The sequence below is a fragment of the Artibeus jamaicensis genome, unplaced genomic scaffold, assembly GCF_021234435.1.
Source record: "Artibeus jamaicensis isolate MK-2021 breed Jamaican fruit bat unplaced genomic scaffold, CSHL_Jam_final contig_601, whole genome shotgun sequence".
Taxonomy (NCBI): Eukaryota; Metazoa; Chordata; class Mammalia; order Chiroptera; family Phyllostomidae; genus Artibeus; species Artibeus jamaicensis.
The window spans coordinates 1,324,578-1,349,011 of NW_026521902.1; the positions used below are offsets into that span (position 1 = coordinate 1,324,578).

Here is a 24,434-nt window from a genome sequence, read left to right on the forward strand (position 1 = left end):
TTTAAATCTTGGCTAATGTAATTATGATGTGCCTTGGTGTATTCCTTCTTGGGTCCAACTTCTTTGGGACTCTCTGAGCTTCCTGGATTTCCTGGAAGTCTATTGACTTTGCCAGATTGGGGAAGTTCTCCTTCATTATTTGTTCAAATAAGTTTTCCACTGGTGGCTGTTCCTTTCCCCCTTCTGGTACCCCTATAATTCGGATGTTGGAGGGTTTAAAGATGTCCTGGAGGTTCCTAAGCCTCTCCTCATTTTTCTGAATTCTTGTTTCTTCATATTTTCCTGTGTGGCCATTATTTTCTTCCTTTTTGTTCACTCCTTTGATTTGAGTCCCAATTTCCTTTTCATCACTATTGGTTTCCTGTGCCATTTCCTTCATTTCAATTAGTTTAGCCTTCATATGTTCCTCTAATTTGTGACTATAATCAACCGGTTCTGTGAGCATCCTGATCACCAGTGTTTTGAACTGTGCATCTGAAAGTTTTGCTATTTCTTCATCGCTTAGATTTATGGGCTCTGGGGCTTTGAGATCTTCTTGAGCCATTTTTGGTCTGTTTGCACCAGTTAAGTATGAGGAGGCAAGCCTTAGGTGTTCACCAGGGCGTGGCCGCCCAGGTCGCTGGATTGTGACGCTGTATGTGGGGGCGGGGTATGTGGGGGTGGGGTCAGAGCGGGGAAATGGCGGCCCCCTCTGCTGCTTCTCGCAGCTGGGGCCTGCTTGGTCCCGTCTCACTGCCCACTCCCTCGCTGGTCTATCTGCCCAGGAATGCGCCACCACAGTCAACCCACCGCCCTGTGCCCTCACTGGTTCTGCCGGTCGCTCACTGGGTTGTTCACTGGGTCAGCCCTTTGCAACCCCACGCCTGGGATCTGCATGCCTGAGTTCGTCTGATAGAGTTTTTCTGTGCAACCCCGCTCCGCCAGCTGCTGGCTTCGCCCCTCTTACTGGTCAGGCTGAAGAATTTGTTGTTATCAGACTTCCGAAAATTTCAATTTTCTGTGTTCTGGCTGTGTTTTCTGCTGCTAATATTTTGTTGTCTCTAAACTTGGTTGTGTGAGAAAGCATGGTGTCTCCACCTATGCCTCCATCTTGGCGGAAGTCCTTTGTGTGTCACTTCTTCAGTGTAAAAGTATTTTTTCTAGTTTCACTCCCCCTTGTCTCTCCCATTTTGTCTTCCGAGGAACCACACCTCGATGCAGTACTGTGTCCTTTTTGCACTGGAGCCCTCTCTGGGCTCCCTCATTGTGCAAGGATGAGTGCCATGGTTTGCCTTGACCCCACTTTTAGCCTCATTCTTTGCCAGTCTTCTCCGTGTGCCTGTTTTAGCAGACATTCTGTTGAAACTATGGACCACATAGAATATCTAAAAGTTCAATGACTGCTCTTCTGTTTGTGTGTCAGCTCAGGTTATTTTGCACCATTTGCTAATGCTTTCTCCCATCAGTAGCCTCTCAGAATTTGGTTCCGCAAAGTCACTGTGTCCATGGATCCCTCAGGTCCAGTGTCTCTGCCGACTGTTCTCTGGGCCTGGAGTGAGCCCCTGCTCCAGGATGCCACTGCCCTCCTCAGGTTGCTCTTTGCCTTTTCCTGAGTTAGAGCCCCTATTTCCTGGATGTTGTGTCTGGCTTTTTTCTGGTTTACTCCCTTGCTTCAGTGGAACATGCCCTTCAGTAGCTTTGTCAGGTGAATGTGGTGACACTGGGCCAAGGGCACCTCAGTCATGGTCCTCAGTGGGTCCGTCTGCTGAGCTGAGCCATCTCACTCCTCCTGGTTGCCCTGCGCCCAGGCTCAGGCATCTCAGGGCTGCAGTATCTCCATCACCCATTTGCTTTCTCTCTCTCTCCTATTGGACTTCCAATTTCCTATATCCCAGATTCTTTTCTTTTTTAAAATCTTATGTTCTGATGGAGCATATTTTCTAGAAAGTTCCTGAGAAAGGTATGTGAAAGGTATATTTGAGGTCTTGCTTGTTTGAAAGTGCTTTTCTCTCATCTTCAGACCTGATTGATTGTTGGGCTGGGTTTGGAGTTCTTGGTTGTAAATGATTTTCTTTCAGCATTTTGAAGGCACTCTTCCCCTCTGTCTTCCAACAACGCTCAACGTGGTCCAAAGCCATTTTGAGTTGGATCTTTTGTGTGTGACCTGTTTTCCCTCCATGGAATCTTGTATTTCCCCCTTGACCGGCCTTTGATGTTCCCAGTCATGTGAGGGCCCCTTTCTCTCCAATGTCATGGGCACCGATAGCCTTTTTTATTCTGGAAATTGATGTATTTAGTTTTAGGGGTTTTTCTTAAGTATCCCATTCATGATACTTTGTTTTTCTTCCTGGAATTATTGTCATTCTTTTATTGGATCTTCTGGTCTGGTCCTTATTTTTTCCAATCTTTTATGTTTTTTTAATTTCATTATATATACTCTCTGGAGTATACTCAACTCTATCTTCCAACTCTTCTACTGAGTTTTCCATATGAGTTTTCATGGTTTTAATTTTAAGAGCTTTTAAATTGTTAATACTGTTTCTTTTTTATGGCCACTTTTTGTTTTTTTATATTAATATATATTCTATCTGAATAGGATGGGGATATATATATTTTAGAGAGAGAGGTGTAGGGAGGGAGGAAGAAAGGGAGAGAAACATTGATCAGTTACCTCTTACATGCCCCCTACTTGAGGCCTGGCCCACAACCCAGGCCTGTGCCCTGAATGGGAATCCAACCAGTAACCTCTTGGGTTACCATCCAGTGCTCAATCCACTGAGCAACACCAGCCAGGGCGAGGATATATTTTTTGAATTTTTCTTTTTACAAAGTCTCTATTTCCTCCTCCAACTTTCCTTTCCTGGGTGGAGGCGGTCTACATTGGAGTCTGTTTTTCATGCCAAAATTTTTCTTCCCATGCTCCTCGGTGGCTGTTTGGTGGCTGCTTGTGTTTAATGCTTGTGACCAAGCACACTGTTAAGAGATTGCACAGGTGGGGTTTAGGGGAGGGCGGCTGGTCAGCCCTGAGTCTCATGGTTGGGCTGTTTGAGGAACTCCTGTTCTGGTTACCTTTGGGTTTGTCTCTGAGACTGGTCCCTTTCTCTCAAAAAGCAGATTTGTACAGTCTCCTGCCTGGAGAATTACAGTCTCGCTGCTGGGTCCTTGAGCAGAAGGAGCAGGGTGTTCCTGCCTTCCACAGTCTGTCCTTTTAATCCCCTTGTCAGTACCACATTCTTGCTTCCAGCTGTTTGTCTAAATAACCCTGTTTTCACCCTCTCCCACTTTTACGGGGCCAAACACCGGGCAGTGGTCCCCCCCCCCCCGGTGCTAGAGGGAATGCAGGGCACCCACTGCTTGTTACAGGTCTTCCCTTTTGCCTCTTTTACCACGTTGGATTGCCACTTTCAAGCTTTTTGAGGATTCGGTGATGTTGATCTTGCTAGTTCTTAGCTTACTCCCCTGACAGCTTCAGATAGAATACAGCCTTCTGTGGCCTTTTTATCCACCTATCACTGTGTGTATTTTCCAGCTTCCAAACTTTCATGGCTCTTGTCTCTCTTGGGCTCCTAGGAGAGAGCAAGATTGGAGGCCACTGTCCAGTCAGTGTCTCTACACAGAGCTCTCATGACTCCTCCGACACTGTCATCTCTGTGTGGGCCAAGTTGGTGGCTGTGGCCAGCCAGTCCCTTCAGTACTGAAAAGTGAATTTAAGAAATCTCTCTTTCTAGCAAATGTTACTGCTGCCTCTACTCCCATCCCGCTTGGACGATGTGACCGATTGGAGTTTGAGTGCCGCCGGCCAAAGAAGTGTATCCCCAGCTGGAAGCGCTGTGACGGCCACTGGGACTGCCAGGACGGTCAGGATGAGGCCAGCTGCCGTGAGTGCTGGAGGGTGACACCCAGGGAAGACCTCTGAGAGCACAGCCTCCTGTTCCCTATGCTTCTCTGGTCTGAGTAATTTCATAATTTTGGCATTATCTCCATCTTGGAGATAGGAATATTAAGTTTCGAGGAAGATTATGTCATCAGTAACAAACTGGTATATTTATTTAGTTTTTTTTTGGTATAAAGTTGTTATCTTTTCATCATGCTATATTTCAAGTTCTTATAGGATGGAATACTCCAAAGTAACACATAGAAATTAAATAAGGATTAGTGTAAAATTCTACACTTACATAAAAAAAATGAGTAAAGTGTATCATTGGAACATTAAAGTAGCAGGTCAGCCCTGGCTGGTGTGGCTCAGTGGATTGAGTGCCGGCCTGCAAACCAAAGGCTCACTGATTAGATTCCCAGTCAGGGCACATACCTGGGTTGTGGGCCAGGTCCCCAGTAGGCGGCGCATGAGAGGCAACTGCACAGTGATGTTTCGCTCCCTCTCTTCCCCTCTCTTCTCCTCTCTAAAAATAAATAAATAAGATCTTTGAAAAGAACAGCAGTTTAGATAGACTCCACATTTACCAAAATAACAGTGGGAACACCTGAGCTGGGGAGGTGCTCACACAGAAAAATGAAATGTGGAAATAGTTAACAAAAAGGAACTGGAATAGGACCTTCCTCCAGAGTGAGACTAAGTCATTCACTGTTATTCTTTAAATGAGTTTCTTTGGCCTATCTCACATCTGCCTTATTCTTAAGGAGGTTGCTTAGTTAAGGGTTTTAAAATCAAGATGCGTTCTATTAACAGTTTTCTTTAATTCATTAATCTGATAACCTCATCAAAAAAGGAAATGAGACTAGTGTGGCATGATTCTTCTTAGGGAAGATAGCTCCTGAAAACTATTACATTCTGCTCTAAGTGCCTAGTAACTATGTGTTTAATAACTGGCTTAAGAATTTTCAGAAATTAATGACAACTTTATTTTCAATTTCTAAAACCTGTGTTTTCCCATTTTCTAAATATTGGGGCATGTTTCATGAACCTCAGAAGTCTTGGAGCTTTAATACTCAGTTTGATTATATTGACATATTTTATGACATTCCATGTTACCATATGGAATAATTCTGTGATGGGGACCTTGGAATTTTCCAAAGTAGTCTGCTTCTGAGCAGAGAGTTCCTCCCTGACTCTCCTATAAAAATGGTACCACCCCCTCACACTCTTACTGTTTTTTTATATTTCTTTGTAGTTCTTATCTCTATCTAAATAACACATCTGTTTACTTGTTTGCTGTCTCTCTCAATAGAAGGTAAGTTCCAGGAGGGTAGGTCTTTGTTTTACACATCACCATTTTCTTAGCATCTTACAGTACCTGATTCATGGGGAGACTCCCATGAATGTTCATTGGTTGATGAATAGATGAGTAGTAGATGGGTAGATGGCGGGATGGGTGAATGGGTGGAGGAGTACATGGATGTACGGATGGATGGATGGCAGGATGGGTGAGTGGATGGATGAGTATATGGATGAATGCATGAGCAGATGGATAGGTGGATGGATGGATGACAGATGGTCAGATGGGTAAATGGTTGGATGGGTGGATAAATGCATGGGTGGGTGGGTGGATGGATAATACGTGGCCGGATGGATGGATGGGTGGCTGGGGTAAGTGTATTGGTGGGTGGGTGGGTAGAGAGAAAGATGGATGAATTCCACCTTGGGCTGCTGAGACTGTTAACACCAGTGGTTCTCAGACCTTTTCTAAATACTATAATGCGGTTTTATCTGTGATTGAGTCCTTCCCACTTTTCCAAGGAAAACCAGTTTCAGTCTAGCACATAACACCCCTATCACACAGTTTTCCAGGAGACAGGGGGTTATAGCTTGTAAAAAGCATCACAAGTGGTTTTGACATTTTTTTCTCCCATTGAGAATTACTGTGTTAGAGAGCTCCTCTAAAAAGATATTTAACTGAGGTCTGTACCTCCCTCCCAGAGACATGCAAAGAAGTCTTGATCCTTTTTTCACATGAAAACTGGTCAGTTGAGGGCAGTTGCTCTGGCGTCTCATCTTCACCCCCGACTCCTGTGTCTCTTCATCACTAGGAAGAAAACCCTGATTTTTGGTCCACTCTTGGCCTTTCTGGTTGCTCTCATGGGGACATTGTCCATTTCTTCTGCCCACGTCTCCAGGTGTGCTTTCCAGAAGCAGATGCTTCAGATGGAAAACAGGATTTCCTGTCTTGTTCTAGAATAGGAGTTCCTCAACCTGCCGAATCCTGATGACATGCTCTGGGGCTTGTAAATACTACACATGCTCAGCTTCATGTTTCTGCTTCAGTAGTTTTAGGGCAGCTCCTAGGAATTTTTGTTTTTTATAAGTTCCCCGGGAAAATCTCTTAAGAATCAGTTTTGTAGATTCTGTATCCTGAGATTACTACAATGGTTTAGTGGTCTCTTTGGTCATTTCTGGTTTTTTTTTTTAGATTTCTAAAAATTTATCTTTAGAGGGGAAGGGTAGGCCAGAGGGAGAGAGACATCAGTGTATGGTTGCCTCTCATGCATCCCCTGCCAGGAACTGGCCTACAACCCAGGCATGTGCCCTGACTGGGAATCAAACCATGGTCCTTTGGTTTGCTGGCCCATGCTCAATGCACTGAGCCACACCAGCCCGGGCTCTTTGGTAATTTCTTTAATACTGGCCTAGTCATTGTATAGAACATTGTGTGTATATTTGCATAGGGTGGGAGGAAGGAGCTGTGGGTGGGGTTGGTCTTGAGCTCCAACAGAAATGATAGTTTGAACTCAGAAAGCCAAGGTAGAGGCTCCAGTGTAAGGTCTGGGCAAACATGGAGGAGCAAGTGTGTGTTTCTTTTCTGTGGCCACTGTAACAATCACCAAAAACCTCAAGGTCTTCTAAAACCATTTTTTATTATTGACACTATTAGAGATGTCCCTATTCCCTGGTCCGCTTGCCCTCCTTCACCCAACACCCGCCCCCCTCCCCCCGCCCCTCGCCCTAGTCTCTCTGGCCATCACCACACTGTGGTCTGTGTCTGTGGGTCATGCACATCTGTTCTTTGACTAATTCCTTCACCTTCTTTCATCTAGCCCTTCCCCCGCCCCTCTGACAGCTGTCAGTCTGCTCCATGTGTCCCTGCCTCTGTTTCTATTTTTGTTCCTCCATCAGTTTGTTTTGTTTATTCAATTCCACATATGATGAGGTCACACAGTATTTGTCTTTCTCAAACCTAATGTCTTAAAACAATGCACATTTATCTCCTCATAGTTTTGTACGTCAGAAATCAGACATGGGTTTTACCAACTGTAACCCAGCTGTGGGCAGGCTGTGTCCTTGCTCAGCCAGCTTAGAGAGGCGCCTTTGCCTTCCCTGGCTTCCTGAGCAGCACCCTCCTCTGCGCTCACATCTTCCTCTCTGACTGCACTCAGGAAAGAACCTGCGTGATGGGAAGCGGCCCACCTGGGTCATCCAGGATAAGCTTCTTATGTCCAGGCCAGTAACTTAATCACACCTGCAAAGTCCCTTTTAACACGTCAGGTGACATTTAACTTGTGTCCAACGTTAAAACACGGGTGTCTTTGCCCTGGAGGAGCAAGAGTGATTTAAGACCCTCCCCCTTGGCAGTTGGGTTCTGACATGGCCCCTGCCGTCTAGAGCTGGGCGGGCTGTGTGAGTCTGTCCGAAGGAAGTGTGAACTCCTGCGCCTGGGCGCGGTCCGCACTTGCGGGGGGCAGTAGATTCATATCTTTTCTGGAGCTCTTCTTTTCTCTTTTTGTAATTGTCTGCAGTAGTATGGTCATTGCTTATTTTTTAGAGCCTTATGCAGTCTCATTATTGTTTATGGTCATAGAGTTGTGTAACTTTTAATTTACCATTGCTCTTTATTTGAAGTATTCCTTTTTTTGGTAAAATATTCTGAAACCTATACAATGAAAATACTGCATAATGTGGGCACACCCCTAATATTGTGATGCATCTCGTTACTAGTATTTACTCAAACCGGAAATCAGAGCATCATGCTGGACTGGAAGCTAATATAGTAACAGAATAATCAATAGCTATGCAGACTTACAGTTGCAACTTGTTGATGCCTGTTGTCAGCCAGGCACTGCGCCAGGTGCTCGATTTCGTTGGACCTCTGTAGACACAATAGTGGTGGAGTCGTCAGCCCAGTTTTACAGACGAGAGCTGAACTTGGGTGCGGTTCAGCAGTTCACTCCATGTCACACAGAGCCAGGATTTAGAGCCTGCTTTGACTCCAAATCTCTCACTTGTCACGGAGGCAGGTCCCAGGTGTTCACATGGAGTGAGGCGACCTCACAGTGCCTGCTGGAGTTGCCTCTCATCATTCCAAAGGCATGTTTTGACACACAAGCTGATTAGTTCATAGAGCGCAATCTGCTTTTCCCAAATGTGGGAAGCGTTGTGCACAATGTGGCCCTTCCCTGTGTTTCAGCCACACGTGGCACCTTGACCTGCCTGAGTGGAGAGTTCAGGTGTGAGGACGGCGAGGCCTGCACCCTGCTCTCGGAGCGCTGCGATGGCTTCCTGGACTGCTCCGACGAGAGCGACGAGCGGGCCTGCAGCGGTGAGCGCCATGTCCCCTGGAGAGAGCCCTTCCGAAATGGAAACAGGTTTCCCCCCCATTTCAGAGTACCAAGTGAGGCGAGGCTGGTCCTGCCTGTGGTGCAGCTGTGTCCTCTGAGGTTTGTTTTCTAGGGACTTCCTGCGTCATGTTGATGCTCCCTTGTGCTCTCAGCGCCCACACAGTCCTCTCTGGAGTAGATGCAGTGACTGTCTAGTCCCTCAGGGCGCTGCGGCAGAGTACTGCAGACGGGGTGGCTCACAAACAACAAACATTTATTTCTTACAGTTTGGAGGCTGGCCCAGCTGAGGTCAAAGCCCCAGCAGACTCAGTGTCTGGTGTGGTCCTATTTCCTGGCTTTCACTGTGCCCTGGTGTGGCGAACAGGACAAGGGAGCTCTCTGGGGTCCCTTGTGAAGATACTAATGTCATTCAGGGGCTCCGACTTCATGATCCAGTCTCTTCCCAGAGACCCACCTCCGAATACCATCATATGGGAGTTCGGTTCCAGGATGTGCATTTTGAGGAATACAAACGTGTTGTCTTTAGCAGTAATAGATCCTGCTGTGACATTGGCTGTGTACTTAGAGCATCCTCTACTGAGAACCTGCTTTAAATGAGTACAGACAAGGAAGCAGAATGCAAGGAGAAAATTACTACTGGGAGTTCAGGAGACCCTGGGGAAGGCCGTACAGGAGGGTTTCAACTTTGTTTTCTTGGGTGTCTGCTGAGATGACGATGGGGCCTGACAGTCTGGGTCAGGGTGGGTGTCTGCCAGGGAATCTGTAACATATCTCTCCTTGTTTCCCCTTAATCTCTAGATGAATTAACTGTGTACAAAGTCCAGAATCTTCAATGGACAGCTGACTTCTCTGGGGATGTAACTCTGACCTGGATGCGGCCCAAGAAGATGCCTGCTGCCTCTTGTGTCTATAACGTGCACTACAGGTGGGTCCCGTCGCTGCTCGGGGAAAGCGGAGTCCTTCGGCCATGGGGTGGTCAGTGAACCCCATGATGGGTGTGGAGCGGCTCTCACCAGTGGAGTCAGCATGTGCCACCCCGTGCTCATGTGACCGCGTCTTCTTTTTCTTGGCCAGGGTGGTCGGAGAGAGCGTGTGGAAGACTCTGGAGACCCACAGCAGTAAGACAAACGTGGTACTGAAAGTCTTGAAGCCAGACACCACCTATCAGGTGAAAGTCCAGGTGCAGTGTCTGAGCAAGGTACACAATACCAACGAGTTCGTGACTCTGAGGACCCCAGAGGGATGTAAGTGTTACAGGTTATTTTTTTATGGCACAGAAAGACCTCATGTGGGATTTTCAGAGATTTTCCCAAGAATGCTTAGGAGTGTGGGAGCATAATCAATGTGCCTCTAAAAATTTTTAAATATTTACCAAAACTCACTTGTCCAAGGGAGTCCCCCGTTACCACAGCTGGGTGAGCTCTTCATATGCCACTGCCACAAGACCTATGTGCCGTGACGTTATGAAGTTCACATGTGTTAAGTAGAGCCTGGGGTGTTGGATAGTCTGCAGAAGACCACACAGGGCGTTGAAGTGGAGAAGCACATCACCCCTAGACCCTGGGAGAGGCCCACGCATGCTGGGAGGGTCATGCTGGAGTTGAGGCGGGGAGCCAGCAGAGAGAGGAGCAGGACCTTTGTCAGGGTTCTTGGGTGGAGGTTCCCAGACTAAGGCTGGATTGGTTCAGTCTAAACCCAAAAGGGGGTGTTGGTAAGCTTTGTGGGGTCTTATCAGAGAGGCTCATAGCGGGAAGGCCCTGGGAGGCAGGGTGCTACCAAACAGAAGGTGGGGTCCAGCTGCTCACCTCCACCCATTAGGCAGATTCCAGAGGCAGAGTTTGGGGAGAAAAGAGAACTTCTGTTTACAAGCTGCACGGTCTGGGAGGTCAGCCGGTGCTTGCCTCAGAGCCAGGGCACCCAGAGGAAACATGGCCGTGTTCTGCCAGACCAGGCCCAGGCTGTGCCCAGAGCCATCCTCCCACTTAAAAATGCCACCCTGTGGGGACCACAGGTCGCTGCAACAGAGCCATTCACATGGCTCAGCTTCTCTCCCTGCCCTGTCGGACATCAGGCTCCTTCCTGAGTCTGCCCACTTGGCTGGCACCACTGCTGCCACTTCCCACGCTGGGAGCCTGGGGCCACGGCCAACCCCTGTAGTGAGCCGTGTGGGGACTCTGTCTGCCGGTGCCCGGCCACACAGCTTTCACGGCTGCCGAGTCCCACAGCACTTCGGCCTGCGTGTTTGTGCCGCAGATCCCAGGGGAAGCAGCGGGTGTCCGCCTTCCCTCTGGTTAAATCTCCCAGTCCAAACGTCCCTGCACTCTGGACGGGCTCACCTCCCCCTGCTGCCTGGTTGACCTTTAAGGCATACTTGCCACTGTGTCCCATGGCTTCCCCTTCAGTCAGGAACCAGGAGGGGACAGAAGGGCTTTTCCCTTCATCCATCACTGTCTAGCCTCACACAAACGCTGCACAGTGACTTTCTCCTGCCCTGGCTCTGCCCCGAGGCAGGGAATCTGTCCTTGTGCACTGCCCTAGTTTGGTTACAGGGTGGGGCTCGGGAGGAAGCTGGCACACTGCCTCAGGCAGCTTTCTCCTGTGGCCCCCGTCCCCCTCCAGTGTTGGGTCTGGCCAGGGCTACCTGTATGGGAGGGACGGCCATTTGTCACTGTGGCTGTTGGGGGGGCCAAGGCCCGTGGGGACGCAGCATACCCCGTTGACTCAAGCCTGCAGCCCTGGCGGGCACAAACGTCTCTAACACTTGGTTGCACTGCAGTCTGATGCGTAGCCTGCATTGTCAGAGAGGAGAAAGGTGTCTTGTTGATGCGAACACCACCAGCAGCCCTTTCTTGGAGAAAGATCACAAAGCCAGCCCCTGAGTCTTCCTTGCCCTTGTTCTAAGCTCAGGGAAATTCCTCCAGTTGACCAGTATGCAGATGGGTTTTCACCCCATTTGGTTCTCTTCTAGTGCCAGATGCCCCTCGAAATCTCCAGCTGTCACTCCCCAGGGAAGCAGAAGGCGTCATTGTTGGCCACTGGACCCCTCCCAGCCACACCCACGGCCTCATTCGAGAATACATCGTGAGTGTCTTTCAGGCGTGGACTATGTGGGTCGGGGTGCAGAGCAGATTTCTGGGTCTGTGCTGGAGCAGAGGTGTGTTCTGGGTGAATAGGATTTGATTTGTAAATAATGTCTCATCTCTTAGAACATTTTGCGTCCCCTCTCCCCCCCCTCTGGTCTCCCTGTAAGGTGTTAGGATGCCCTAGACCTTTGGTTCTGCCCCACGAAACATGTTTGCATCTCCCTCCAGGTAGAATACAGCAGGAGCGGCTCCAGGATGTGGGCCTCGCAGAGGGCCACCAGCAACTTCACAGAAATAGAGAACTTGCTGGTCAACGCTCAGTACACTGTCCGGGTGAGTCTTCCATTGTCTCGGCCCCTGGCTCAGTCGCAGAATGTGGGGAGGCGACTGCTGTTTCCTGAGAGCTCCCTGAGTACCTCTGCGTAATGCTTAGCAATGTGCATGGTACCTAGCCCCTTACCCTGGGGGAGATTCTTTTTCGGTCTCTTAAACCTCTGTTGCAGAGAGCTTGCAATCAGACTCTCCTCAGATAACCAAGAGCAGCGTTGGCACTGCTGCTTCTCGGCCTTCTGCCTAGGTGCTCTGCAACCTTCCCAGCTGCTATGCAACCTTCCCAGCTTCTGTGCTTCCACACTGGCCTCTTTCCTCCTTGTCTGTGGCTGCAGGGTGCTGTCGCACTCTAAGTGGCATTTATAAACTGATACTGTGAGGTTCTTACAAAAATATATTATCCCTCTCCTGAGTATAAAAGAGGTAGATTTTGTGCAAATGTGTTTGTTGAGAGCCTTAAGTGCATGCGTGGACTGCCTTACACTGATGAGTCCCTCAATGCCCTTTTCCACGTGTGTGTGCAGTTGGGAGTGAGCACATGGACACACACACACTCACCCCTGCTCTTCAGAAAAACCTTGAACTTTCAGAATCCCAATGCCAGTCCCATTTCCTGCAACCAGGCTCCTTCCCATTGCCTCTTCCCCCTCTTGCTTCAGTTGCTGGGGCCTCTGAAAGTCCTGCATCCTTCTGCATATGTGTTTTTATGTCCCATTTTCAAAGTCTCACTCCTTCAGCTCCCTTGCAGTACTTGCTGTTGGGTGTGTTGCCTTTATTCTATTCTAACTCATACTCTGATTTGAAAAGGTGGCTGCAGTGACCAGTCGTGGAATCGGAAACTGGAGTGATGCCAAGTCCATTACCACCACAAAAGGAAAAGGTAAATGATCCCGTGTTTGCAGCCTCAGAGAGCAGAGCAGCCCTACAGAAGTAACTTCCAGTGTGCCTGGAAGATACTGACGCATCAATTAGAAATTGCACATGGCCTCTTTCCCCAACACATGTGATGGGTACAGCCTTTCTGGGTGACCCTTGAATTGTTCCTCCTCCTAGAACTGAGCATTTCCTTTCCTTTTTTAAAAAGATTTTTAAAAATTTATTTATTTTTAGAGTGAGGGGAAGGGAGAGTGAAAGAGAAGGAGAGAAATGTTGACCAGTTGCTTCTCCTGGTTGTGCCCACGAGGGACTGGACCTACAACCCAGGCACCTGCCCTGACCAGGATCAAACCTTTAGCTCTGCGGGACAATGCCCAACCCATGCAGCCACCCCGGTCAGGGCAGCACTGAGCAGTTTCTACTGTGCAAACATACGAAGGGCTGTTGAGGGCTGTCCGCCCTGGCCCTTTGTGTTCATGCACAGTATCCAAAGTGCACAGTATCCAAGGTGTCCTTTCCTCCCACTAAAGGTGCACGTTCCTTTACGGTGTTTTCGGTAGAGTGCTGTGTGGACATGTGCTGCAGCTCCCAGTGGCAGCACCACGATGTGTGCAGGGTATTTTCCAGCGCTGGAGCTGGTAGCCCGGTGGCTGGTTGCTGCCAAAGACCAGGTAGTCCGGAGGGCGTTCCGCTTGGCATACATCAGCCCATCTGATTGAACCCTGAGGACAACTCTAAGAGCAGATAAGGAACTGGCAAGAGGTTACATCAGTTATCACTTACTTATCAAAATCAGTAGGTAACAGAGCCTGATGGGAACCTGATCCTCCTGACCCTGAGGCCTGTGCCCTTGACCACCATGAGCCTGGCTGCCTGGCCGGATGTGTGCATGTGGCCCCAGTATGGCCTGGCTTGCTGGGCAACTGGCTTGTCACCTGGCATGACTGGCATGTGTGCCTCAGGAAGGCAGAGACCTGGTCTGGTTTCCTCTGCTCTGTCACTGGCACCAAATACGAACCAATGGAATAGTTGATGAATGAGTGAATTGAAGTAATTAAATGAAGGTTTTGGCACACTTTGGGAGACAGACTACATCCCACCTGCCTGAATGGTTTTCTTGATCTTAGCCTTGGCACTGGTGCTTTTGTTTATGGACTTTGGGGTATCAATGCCAAAAGTGTGGCACAGAATGTGGTTGGGTATTTTACTTTAACCTGGATCAGTGAAAAACAGGCTCTGGGTCTTGAGGAATTGCTGTCTGGCAGCCTCTGGAATTTGGGGGGCACTGAGGTCCGGGCAGCAGGCAGCTGCATTCAGTGAAGTCATCCGGTCTCTGTGGGGATTAGGAAGGGGGTGCTGACCTCACACCACCCTAGAATTCTTACTGTGGTGTCACTGCCTTCTATAAAATCAGGGTCAAAATATATATACTGACTCTGCATGCTGGAAAAAAGGGACTTCGGAAGGTCAGCAAAAAACATGGTCCTTGAACTTCCTAGGCATAACCTGCCTTTCACAATCTCAGTGGGTAGTTGCTTCTCTTAAAATTCTGTTACGTAATTTTGATGAATCTTAGCTCCTGGCATGCATTTGTTTAGAGTCTGTGCAGGAGGCAGTTGTGTGCTAAGTCGAAAAGAATGATGTCCGTGACCTCACACCCTGATAATGTCAAGAAGATGGAGGCAAACAGCACTGGCATCAGCCAGAAGCACCACATTAATTAGAGAGTGTAGTGGATTAATAACAGCAATGAAAAAAGCCACCGGTTAGCCAGCACTTTCTTTTAGAAAGATTTTACTTATTTGTTTTTAGAGAGAGGGGAAAGGAGAGAGAAGGAGAGGGAGAAAAATATTGATATGTGAGAGAAACATCAGTTGGTTGCCTCTCAAATGTGCCCAACAGGGGACCGAACCCACAACCCTGGCACATGCCCTGACCGGGAATCAAACCATCGACCTTTTGCTTTGCAGGGTGACGCTCAAGCCACTGAGCCACACCCGTCAGGTTCCCAGCACTTTTTGTGGAGTAAGCACCATGTTTGTTATTTTACGTGAATTGACCTCTCAGTTTGTATCAATGCCACAGGTACTCAATCTGTAGCTGAGGAAATGTGTTCAGGGGGGATCCTGACCTGTCCCCAGGCACGTGGTTTTAACTCAGGTCAGCTCAGGAGCAGCACCTGCGCTGTTTTGCTCCTACTGACTGCCTGAAATACCTAATGTCCTTTTTTCCTCTGGTTATGGTGTTTTCCTCAAGCCCAGTATTATTACACGGTTGATTATCTAAAGCAACTCCTCCAGATTTTGACATATCTCTTTGCCACTGAATCTTATCCACTCCTCTGAGGCTCTCTTGCCTTGCCTGTACAAGAAGCTTATGTACTGAGAGTCTAATATGCACGTTGTCATTTGAACATCATCTCTTGAGAGTATTTATCCCTTTCAGCCTGTTTTGATTTTGTACAGCAGCACTCTGCGGGCCTCGGTGGGTAGACCTTCATCAGGGCCTGCGGGATTCTGGTCACGTGGGCTGAGGGTGGACTCTGCCCTCTTTCCCCTCCTTCCCCTTGCCCTCTCTCCGGATGCTGGTGGCTGTCACAGGGGGCACTTGACTGGAAAGGGAGAGAAAGGGAGTATTAGTTGAGTGCTAGACACTTCACATGCATCATTTTAGCGAGTTTTCCCAGCTCTCTAAAGTGTAGACTGCATCTTCAGGATCAGTGAGGATACGTACTTGCCCCAGGTACCCAGTTCATGTCCAAACAGGAATGTGAACTCAGGTGCGTCAGACATGGGAGACTGTGCTGTCTCTATTTGCCATGTGCACCTTCGCATTGGCGAAGTGCTGTGCATCCTGCTGTGGTCCTTCCCAGAGGACTCGAGGCCCCTGGGTCTCTGTTCCTGCCAGTAAAGATGGTGCTCACTGCACTCTCTGCCCCGGGTGGAAACGGGGTTGTTTTGGGGCCGTAAATGGTGGAACATCATGGCCCAACCTACCTGCCAGGACAGCTGTGTGCTCACCTGGTGACTGGGCCACTCACAGCTTCCAAATGCACTGGTGAAGGACACAGATGAGTGACAGCATCCAGAGAAACACCCTTCCTTCCTCACACACGGAACGCTCCGTCTCTGGAGCTTGAGTGCCGTGCACCCTCGCCTCCCTCCCTCTCAGTATGTGGCTTCACTCACTGAAATGCTTTTTGTTTCCAGTGATCCCACCACCAGACATCCACATTGATGGCTGTGGCGACACCTCGCTGAGCTTCACCCTGACCATGGAGACAGACATCAAGGTAGCATTGAAATTTCAAACGACCATTAGGTGGGATCTTGCTCCATGTGGGAACTGATGCAGGAGAGTCCAGAGAGTACCAGGGAAGCTGCGACACCAGGGCGAGGCCGGGCCCTCTCCCCACCAAGAGCAACTTCAGTTTTCACATGCACTTTTCTGCCTCCGCCTGGTGCCTTCCTTTTTTAATCACATAATTAAATGGTTCACAGCTAGAGTGCAAATCAGGAGGTGGCGTGAACAGAGCACCTGTGCCCTGTGATTTTCAGCTTTATTGGATTTCCTGATGCTAAGTGCTAATGCAGAGGCTGCTGCAGTGGAAGAGTCTTATGAGAGAGAGTCAGACGCTCGGAAATGTGGCCACTTAGGCCCACCCAGTATCTTCCTCCTCCATCATCACCACCCCCTCTGCCCAGCCCCTCTGCAGAGCCAGCAGCTGCGGCATGGTTACCTGTGCTCCGTGGTTTCTCAGGCTGACACTACCTTCCATGGTGTCCTTTCTTGTCCAGGTCCCCTCACCCCCTTCCCTATCTGTGAAGTTCGGGTGGGACAAACAGCCCCCAGAGTCCTTGTGCCATTTATTGAACTACCCTTTGATGTCATGCCTCTGGCTTCAGAGAAAGATGATGCAATTACTAGCCTTATGTGGACCATGTCTAGCTGGCGTTTAGCCTTGAAAACCTTTTATTTGTTGTCCCATATTTAAAGATCTTGAGATTAAATCCTTCCAGGAGCTCAGGACTGGGAAACGGCAGTCTTCCCTGATGGTGGGTGCACTTGCTCCTGTTAGACCATGAGGCCCAACCCAAACCCCTCCGAGCTGACCTCTCAGCCTCAGTGGCAAAGACCACCCAAGTGGAGGCTTATCCTTAATGCCCGTCACCTGGTTATTTTTTCAGTCGTTCCTCTTTCTGCCTTCATTAACTGGTTCTCATCCTTTTATTCTATATTAATTTCTTGTTTCACTGAATGTGTGTCTTGTATCATAAATGGAATCACATTTGCTTTTAGAAGTAGGTGGCATATCACTAAACATTCGGTGACAGCATAAACGGAGCAGGCGGAAGAATCAAAAGAAACCTCCTGCCTACTGTGAGGAACGAGGAAGTGGGGGACCCCGGGTCTGCAGTGCTCTGTGACTGCTCTGCTTGTGACATGTGTTCTGGCTCCTGGCAGGTGAATGGCTATGTGGTGAACCTCTTCTGGGCATTTGACACCCACAAACAAGAGAAGAGAACTTTGAACTTTCGAGGCAGCATCTTGTCACATAAAGGTAACACCTGGGAGCTCGTCTGTGTGACAGGAAAGAGGAGGCTTGACCCATGCTTTCTGACACTTGAAGTGTGTGTGTGTGTGTGTGTGTGTGTGTGTGCATGTGTGGAGGGCTCCTTGGGCCACCATTCGGGGCAGAGGGAGAATACTGTGAATGACCCCTGACTCCAGGAGAGGGGTCCCCTGGGGGTTCCTAAGCCACAGTCTAACCTGATGGTTCTTAATGGAAATCGGAGACTTCAAGGGGAAAAACTGGAAAGCAGCTGGATTGGCCCTATGCAGATGGTTTCTGAGCTCCAAAAGGAGGAGCCCCTGGGTTTAGTTGCCCATCTCTCCTCTGGTTTGGTGAGCTTCTTCCTTGCTGATGGGAAGAGCATGGGCCTGGCATGTTATTGGTGTTTAGCCAACGTCCATCCAACGAGCAGACGAGCAAGCTGAGCAAAGGGGGTAGCTAACTCCTCTCGCGTGTGCGAATGCTGCCAACCCTCTAAGACTCTCCTACCTGAAAGGGGCTCAAGGAAGGATTGCATTTACTTCAGATTTAATTTAATGTGTTTACTTCTGTGGTGAAGGCTGCGTCGAAGGTGGAGAACAACAGGGCAGCGTCTTCCTTTCCTCTTCCAGCCTGTTTGCAAAGTGCTTTTGATCATGTTTTATTGCCGATGGGATATCAGTCATCATCTTTCTGTGTTGGTAAAAAATGAAGGCTGCCGAAGGAGGCCATGCAGGAATAAAAATAGTGCTGAGTACTTACTGCATGTGCTGGCACTTACTGGGGCTCTCAGAGTGTGTTGTTTCACATAACCCAGTAATAAGTCTGTGGGATATGCTCATTTTATGGGTGAGAAAAAGGGTTCAGAGATGATTAAATAATCCCTCAGAAGAAGGGAAGAGGAAGATTTGAACCCACATCTTTCTAATTCCAGAGTCTGTGATGTTATTGCTCCCAAGTGACACCAGTGGAAATAGGATCAACAGGAAATGCTTGGCTATTGCCTGGAATCCACGTGGGGCTCGCTGTGTGCCAGCATCAGGCCAGGCACTTCCTTATGAACTTTTTAAAAGAAATCTCCACAGCCAACTTCAAAAATTGCTATCTTTTTCTTGTACAAACTAAAAAAATGGACTTAGAAAGTGTGAATAGGACTTCCGGCTAAGATGGAGGCATAGGTAGACACACCGTGCCTCCTTGCACAACCAAAAGAAGGACAACAACAATTTAAAAAGCAAAAACCAACCAGAACTGACAGAAAATCGAACTGTAAGGGAGTTCAACAGCCAAGGAGTTAAAGAAGAAACATTCATCCAGATCAGTAAGAAGGCTGGAGATGGGCGGCTGGGCAGAGAGGACTCGTGGAAAAGCAGCAGCTGTCAGACCCAGCAAGGCAGTGGCTGGTGGAACGGGTGGTCCCACATTTCTGTGCAGATAAACTGGGAGAAACAACTGGGGAGCCAGACAGTCTGCTCAACCCAGGGCTCCAGTGTGGGGAAATAAAGCCTCAAACCACTGATTGAAAACACCAGTGGGGGTTGAGGAGGCAGCGGGACAAACTCCCAGCCTCACAGGAAAGTTTGTTGGAGAGACCTGTAGGCTCCTAGAATGTACACAAACCCACCCACACGTGAATAAGCACCAGAAGGACCCAATTTGCTGGTGGGAAGCAGGGGAAGTAACTTAAAGCCAGCAGAGAGCAGAGCAAGTGCCATTGTTCCCTCTTGAACTCCTGTCCCACATACAGCATCACAATGCATCCACGTGGGTTACCTCTCTTGGGTGAGCACCTACGTTCCACCCCTCACTATGTAACAGGCACATCAAGACAAAAAAATGGCCCAAACAAAAGAACAGATCAAAGCTCCAGAAAAAATACAACTAAGGGACGAAGAGATAGCTAACCTCTCAGATGCATAGTTTAAAACACTGGTAATCGAGGACTTCCACCAAGATGGAGGCGTAGGTGGAAGCACTGTGCCTTCTCGCACAACCAAGTTTAAAAACAATAAAGTTTTAGCAACAAAAATGCAGCCAAACCACAGAAAATTGAACTACACGGAAGTCTGAGAACAACGAACCCTTCATCCAAACTGGTAAGAGGGGCAGAGCCAGCAGCTGAGTGGGGTCGGGCAGGAAAGGTCCACCAGATCGACCTGGCGTGCAACCCAGGTGTGCCAGCAGCCGTGGCCTGATCCCAGGTGTGGAGTAGCGGACAGACCCACTGAGGGCTGACTGTGGTCACACATTCTTGCACAGATAAACTGGTGAAGGAGCGAGCGGTGAGACACGCAGGCCCCAGTGGCAAGAAGCGGCGGAGGGGACCTCCATTGTCCCTCTCTGACCCTGCCTCCACATACAGCGTCACAAACCAGAGACCTGGGTGGCCCCGCCCTGGTGAACAACTAAGGCTCCGCTCCTCATATGTAACAGGCATGAACAGATCAAAACATGGCTCAAGAACAACTCAGAGCCCCAGAGCCAATTAATCTAAGTGATGAAGAAATAGCCAGACTTTCAGATGCACAGTTCAAAACACTGGTGATCAAGATGCTCACAGAACTGGTTGATTTTAGTCACAAATTAGAGGAACATATGAAGGCTAAACTAATTGAAATGAAGGGAAATGAACAGGAAACCAATACAATAGTGATGGAAAGGACACTGGGACTCAAGTCAAGGGAATGGACCAGAAGGAAGAAAAAAAATGACCAAACAGAAAAATATGAAGAAACAAGAATTCAAAAAAATGAGGAGAGGCTAAGGAACCTCCAGGACATCTTTAAATGTTCCAACATCTGAATTATAGGGGTACCAGAAGGGGAAAAGGAACAGCTACCAGTGGAAAACTTATTTGAACAAATAATAAAGGAGAATTTCCCCAATCTGGCAAAGGAAATAGACTTCCAGAAATCCAGGAAGCTCAGAGAGTTCCAAAGAAGTTGGACCCAAGAAGGAACACACCAAGGCACATCATAATTACATTAGCCAAGATTAAAATGAAGGAGAGAATCCTAGAAGCAGCAAGAGATAAGGGGACAGTCACCTACAAAGGAGTTCCCATCAGACTGTCAGAGGATTTCTCAAAATAGACCTTACAGGCAAGAAGGGGCTGGAAAGAAGTATTCCAAGTCATGAAAGGCAAGGACCTACATCCAAGATTGCTCTGTCCAGCAAAGCTTTCATTTAGAATGGAAGGGCAGATAAAGTGCTTCTCAGATAAGATCAAGTTAAAGGAGTTCATCACCAAGCCTTTATTGTATGAAGTTTTAAAAGAATTTATCTAAAAAAAAGAAGGTAAAAAATATGAACAGTAAAATAACAGCAAACTCACAGTTATTAATCACACTTAAAACAAAAACAAAAACAAACTAAGCAAACAACTAGAACAGGAACAGAACCACAGAAATGGAGATCACAAGGAGGATTATCAACAGGGGAGTGGGAAGAGGAGAAAGGGGGAAAGTGTATAGAGAATAAGTAGCATAGATGGTAGGTAGAAGATAGACAGGGGGAGGGTAAGAATAGTATAGGAAATGCAGAAACCAAAGAACTTACATGTATCACCCATGGACATGAGCTAAAGGTGGGGAATGTGGGTGGGAGTGGGTGTGCAGGGCGGAGGGGAGTGAAGGGGGGAAAATGAAACAACTGTAATAGCATAATCAATAAAATATATTTTAAAAAGAAAGTTTGAATACTTTGATCAAGGTGATACAACTGAAGTGTAGAGTTACACCTTGAACCCAAAGTTATTCTGGCTCTGAAGGCTGTCCTATTCGATTTTCTTGCTCACAGCACAGCTGCTTCATGATAGCATTTTCACCTGTTCGAAAGGGGACACATACTTATTACAGAACATCTAGAAAATAAAAAATATATAATAAAGATTTTAAATTTCCTATAATTTCAGTTCCTGTGATAACCACTTGTAAATTTCAGATATCTTCTGAACTAAAATTTTTTCTTCATTCATCTTCTGTATCCTTTTTATGAAATGAGAAAGATACTATATGTAGGTTTATATCCTGCCTCTTTACTTAACACGAAATTGTGAGAATTTTTAAAATCTCATTAAATATTCTTGGAAACAACTTTTATTGGTTCTGGAACAGCTCGTGGAGTAGGCATGAGGTTGGTGGTGTGTGCATTGTCTCCATTGTCTCCCTGCCGCCCTGTCACCTGCAGTCGGACCACGGGGGTCCCACTGTGACAAATGATGTGCGGACATCCTAGCTGCACCAATGTCCGATTCCTCTCTGATTTCCTGGGATAACCAGGTTGGAGGCTGTGTTACCTGTAGGAGTCATTAGTGAATAACTCTGAGTGATTCTGTAAAATGGTGAAAGTCCTTCAACATGTGGGGTTCCATTAAATTGAGAGATCACACCTAAAATAAGGGTGCATGTATCAGGATACAAACCCTCTGTTCTGTGTTTGCAGTTGGCAATCTAACAGCTCAAACATCCTATGAGATTTCTGCCTGGGCCAAGACAGAATTAGGGGATAGTCCTTTGGCATTTGAGCATGTCACGACCAAAGGCATCCGCCCACCTGCTCCTAGCCTCAAAGCCAAGGCCATTAATCAGACGGCAGTGGAATGCACCTGGACCGGCCCCAGGAATGTGGTGAGTCAGCCTGGACAACCCGCCAAGTGCCTGCACAGAGGAGGGCATAATGTAGTGAACTACCTGTGGATTTGGACCACAGCCTTGATGAAAGCTGTTCCTCTTGGCTCCAGAGGGTGAGGGGTCGAGTGAAGCTGCGTATGGGAGGCTCTCACCTTCCTCTGCTGTTCACTTGGCCCTCCACCATGGCATTGGCTTCTGTCGTCACTCCGTGTGCGGAGCCCTTCAGTGTGCATCCTGGCTCCTTTGTCTCTTGGACCCCATCTCTGGCCTCTGGCAGGTCCCATTCCTTGCCACGGTAGCTTGGACCCACTGAGCTCAGTCCCACTTGGGCCCTGAGCCTTTGCTGTGGCTTGGTCATCCCAGCTCTAAGAAGCTGGGCTCTGCTGAGGCGGAGGGACAGACTGGTGTCCACTGGGCAGCTGCCAGTGTCTGCCCCGCTGCTCACCCTCCACAGGATTGCACAGCTTCCTGTCCCACTTGGCACATCTGCTCGCCTCCCCATGTCGGGCCTTCACACTGGTAGAACGCTACCCTTTTGGGGGATCCCTCTCTTGTCCCTGGCTCATTGTGTAGTCTTTTAGTATAGCATCCAACTGTTCCATGTTTGCAACCTGTTGCTTACAGTTGTATCTCTTTTCCTTCTCTGCTGTCCCTGCTCAATCCCGAGGTCTTTGAGACCTCGTGAGCAGAGACAGCAGAGACCATAGGTGGTTCCCTCTGCAGCGGTGGGTGCTGCCCTAGCCTGGCACTGCCCTGGCTCGGCATGCCCTCTCCGGGTGCTGGGGAAGTGAACACTCAATGAAGACTTTGCTCTGAGCACTCTTGACCTGGTTCCCAGGGTCTTAAAGTAGGGACTTCAAGAGAGTGAGGTCTCTGGCCCCTGAGCCCGTGTCCTGTTTTATTCTCTCCTCTTGCCAGGTTTATGGCATCTTCTATGCTACATCCTTTCTTGACCTCTACCGAAACCCGAAGAGTGAGACGACGTCACTGCACAACAAGACAGTCATTGTCAGTCGGGATGAGCAATACTTATTCCTGGTAAGCGTCCCATACCAGAAAGCCCAGAGGAGCTTCTCTTTTTAAGGGGTGTATCAATTCCTGAGCTCCCAGCACCAATTCAGACCCTGGGGCACTGGAGGGTGGGCTCCAGGGTCCGTGTTTGTGGGTGGAGGGTTGTCCCTCACTCACCCACTTGCCCGGCAACACTGTGCTTATCTGGGACTGTTGTGGGTGGCCTCGCCCACCTCGGCCGGAGGACTGAGGACCACACAAAGACCTAGAGGAGGACTGAGGACCACACTGGACTAGAGGAGAACGTTTGTCAGATTGTACATCTAGGAACTTCGCCCACATGCTCTTAACACATGTGCCGAGACACATGGAAAAAGATGTTGGGTAGACTATTGCTCGTGATTACAACAGATTTGAGGTTAATGTCCGTTGAGAGAGGACTGGTTACAAATAGCACAGGTTACCTACAAGGGCTGCAGGATAAGTGTCCAGAAGAACCAGAAACACGACAACTCTGAATGTGTTGACACGGGCAAGTTTCCATGCTGTATTATTGAGTAAAAAGTTAACACAATATGTGTGATACTGTTTTCACTGTGTGACTCTGTGTACACACAAGTATCTGTGTGCGTCTGTACACACACAGTACTGTCTACTTACATGTGCATAAGACATTTCTTAAAGGAAATAAAAAACTGTCACCATTGGCGCCTCTGGGAGAACAAATTAGGCATCTAGGGTAGGTAGGGAATAATTTTAGGCCACATACCTTTTTGTGCCATTGTAATCATGCCCACTGAAAAAAAGGGCTCAGTGAGGACTATGTGATTCCACAAGGTGCTTGTTTCAGGTCCGTGTGGTGGAGCCGTATGAGGGGCCGGCCTCTGAGTACGCGGTGGTGAGGATGATTCCGGACAGCAGGCTTCCGCCCCGTCACCTGCATGCAGTTCGCACGGACAAAACTTCAGCTGTCATTAAATGGGAATCCCCGTATGACTCTCCTGACCAGGACTTGGTGAGTGGGCCCCTTGTCCTGGAATCCTTGCTGCTTCTTAGTGGGGTTTGGGGCTGGGAGGGGAGGACTCTGTATTAGGGCAAGAGCCATAGGCCTGGTGATTGGAGCTCAGCATGAGGTCCCCCTGTTGTCTGGCTGAACATGGGGGGTCGTTATAGGTACGTCTTTTGAGTTGTCCCTTCCTTATTATTCCCAGCTGCGATAAATGGTTTGTCCCCCCTCCTCTGACTTCTCACATTCCCTTTACTGGCCTTCCAAAATGGAATGGCAGACAAAGGTCTGCGGACCAAGCCCAGGCTGTTCCTGTGTTTGAAAAGAATGTAATTAAAACCGAGTATACCCATCATTCAGGTGTTATTTGTGGCTGCTTTCATGCTATGAATTATAGAGCAGAGCCCTGTGTTAGAGACTGTCTGGCTCTCAAAGCCAAAAATACTTACGAACTGGAC

General features: G+C 48.4%; 1 protein-coding gene across 3 annotated transcripts in view; it reads left to right on the forward strand.

The window, feature by feature from the left end:
* SORL1 (sortilin related receptor 1) overlaps window positions 1-24,434 on the forward strand; it is a 161,809-nt gene that overhangs the window by 124,144 nt on the left and 13,231 nt on the right. For 2 of the 3 annotated variants that reach the window (XM_053670663.1, XM_037131699.2), the window contains exons 32-43: window positions 3,708-3,857; window positions 8,337-8,468; window positions 9,286-9,412; window positions 9,562-9,731; window positions 11,456-11,568; window positions 11,799-11,903; window positions 12,708-12,780; window positions 15,986-16,068; window positions 17,241-17,337; window positions 21,772-21,956; window positions 22,878-22,997; window positions 23,821-23,985. In XM_053670663.1, coding sequence (XP_053526638.1) covers window positions 3,708-3,857; window positions 8,337-8,468; window positions 9,286-9,412; window positions 9,562-9,731; window positions 11,456-11,568; window positions 11,799-11,903; window positions 12,708-12,780; window positions 15,986-16,068; window positions 17,241-17,337; window positions 21,772-21,956; window positions 22,878-22,997; window positions 23,821-23,985 — 1,520 coding nt within the window. The remainder of the gene's footprint in view (window positions 1-3,707; window positions 3,858-8,336; window positions 8,469-9,285; window positions 9,413-9,561; window positions 9,732-11,455; window positions 11,569-11,798; window positions 11,904-12,707; window positions 12,781-15,985; window positions 16,069-17,240; window positions 17,338-21,771; window positions 21,957-22,877; window positions 22,998-23,820; window positions 23,986-24,434) is intronic. The other variant, XM_053670662.1, reaches the window with a different exon arrangement.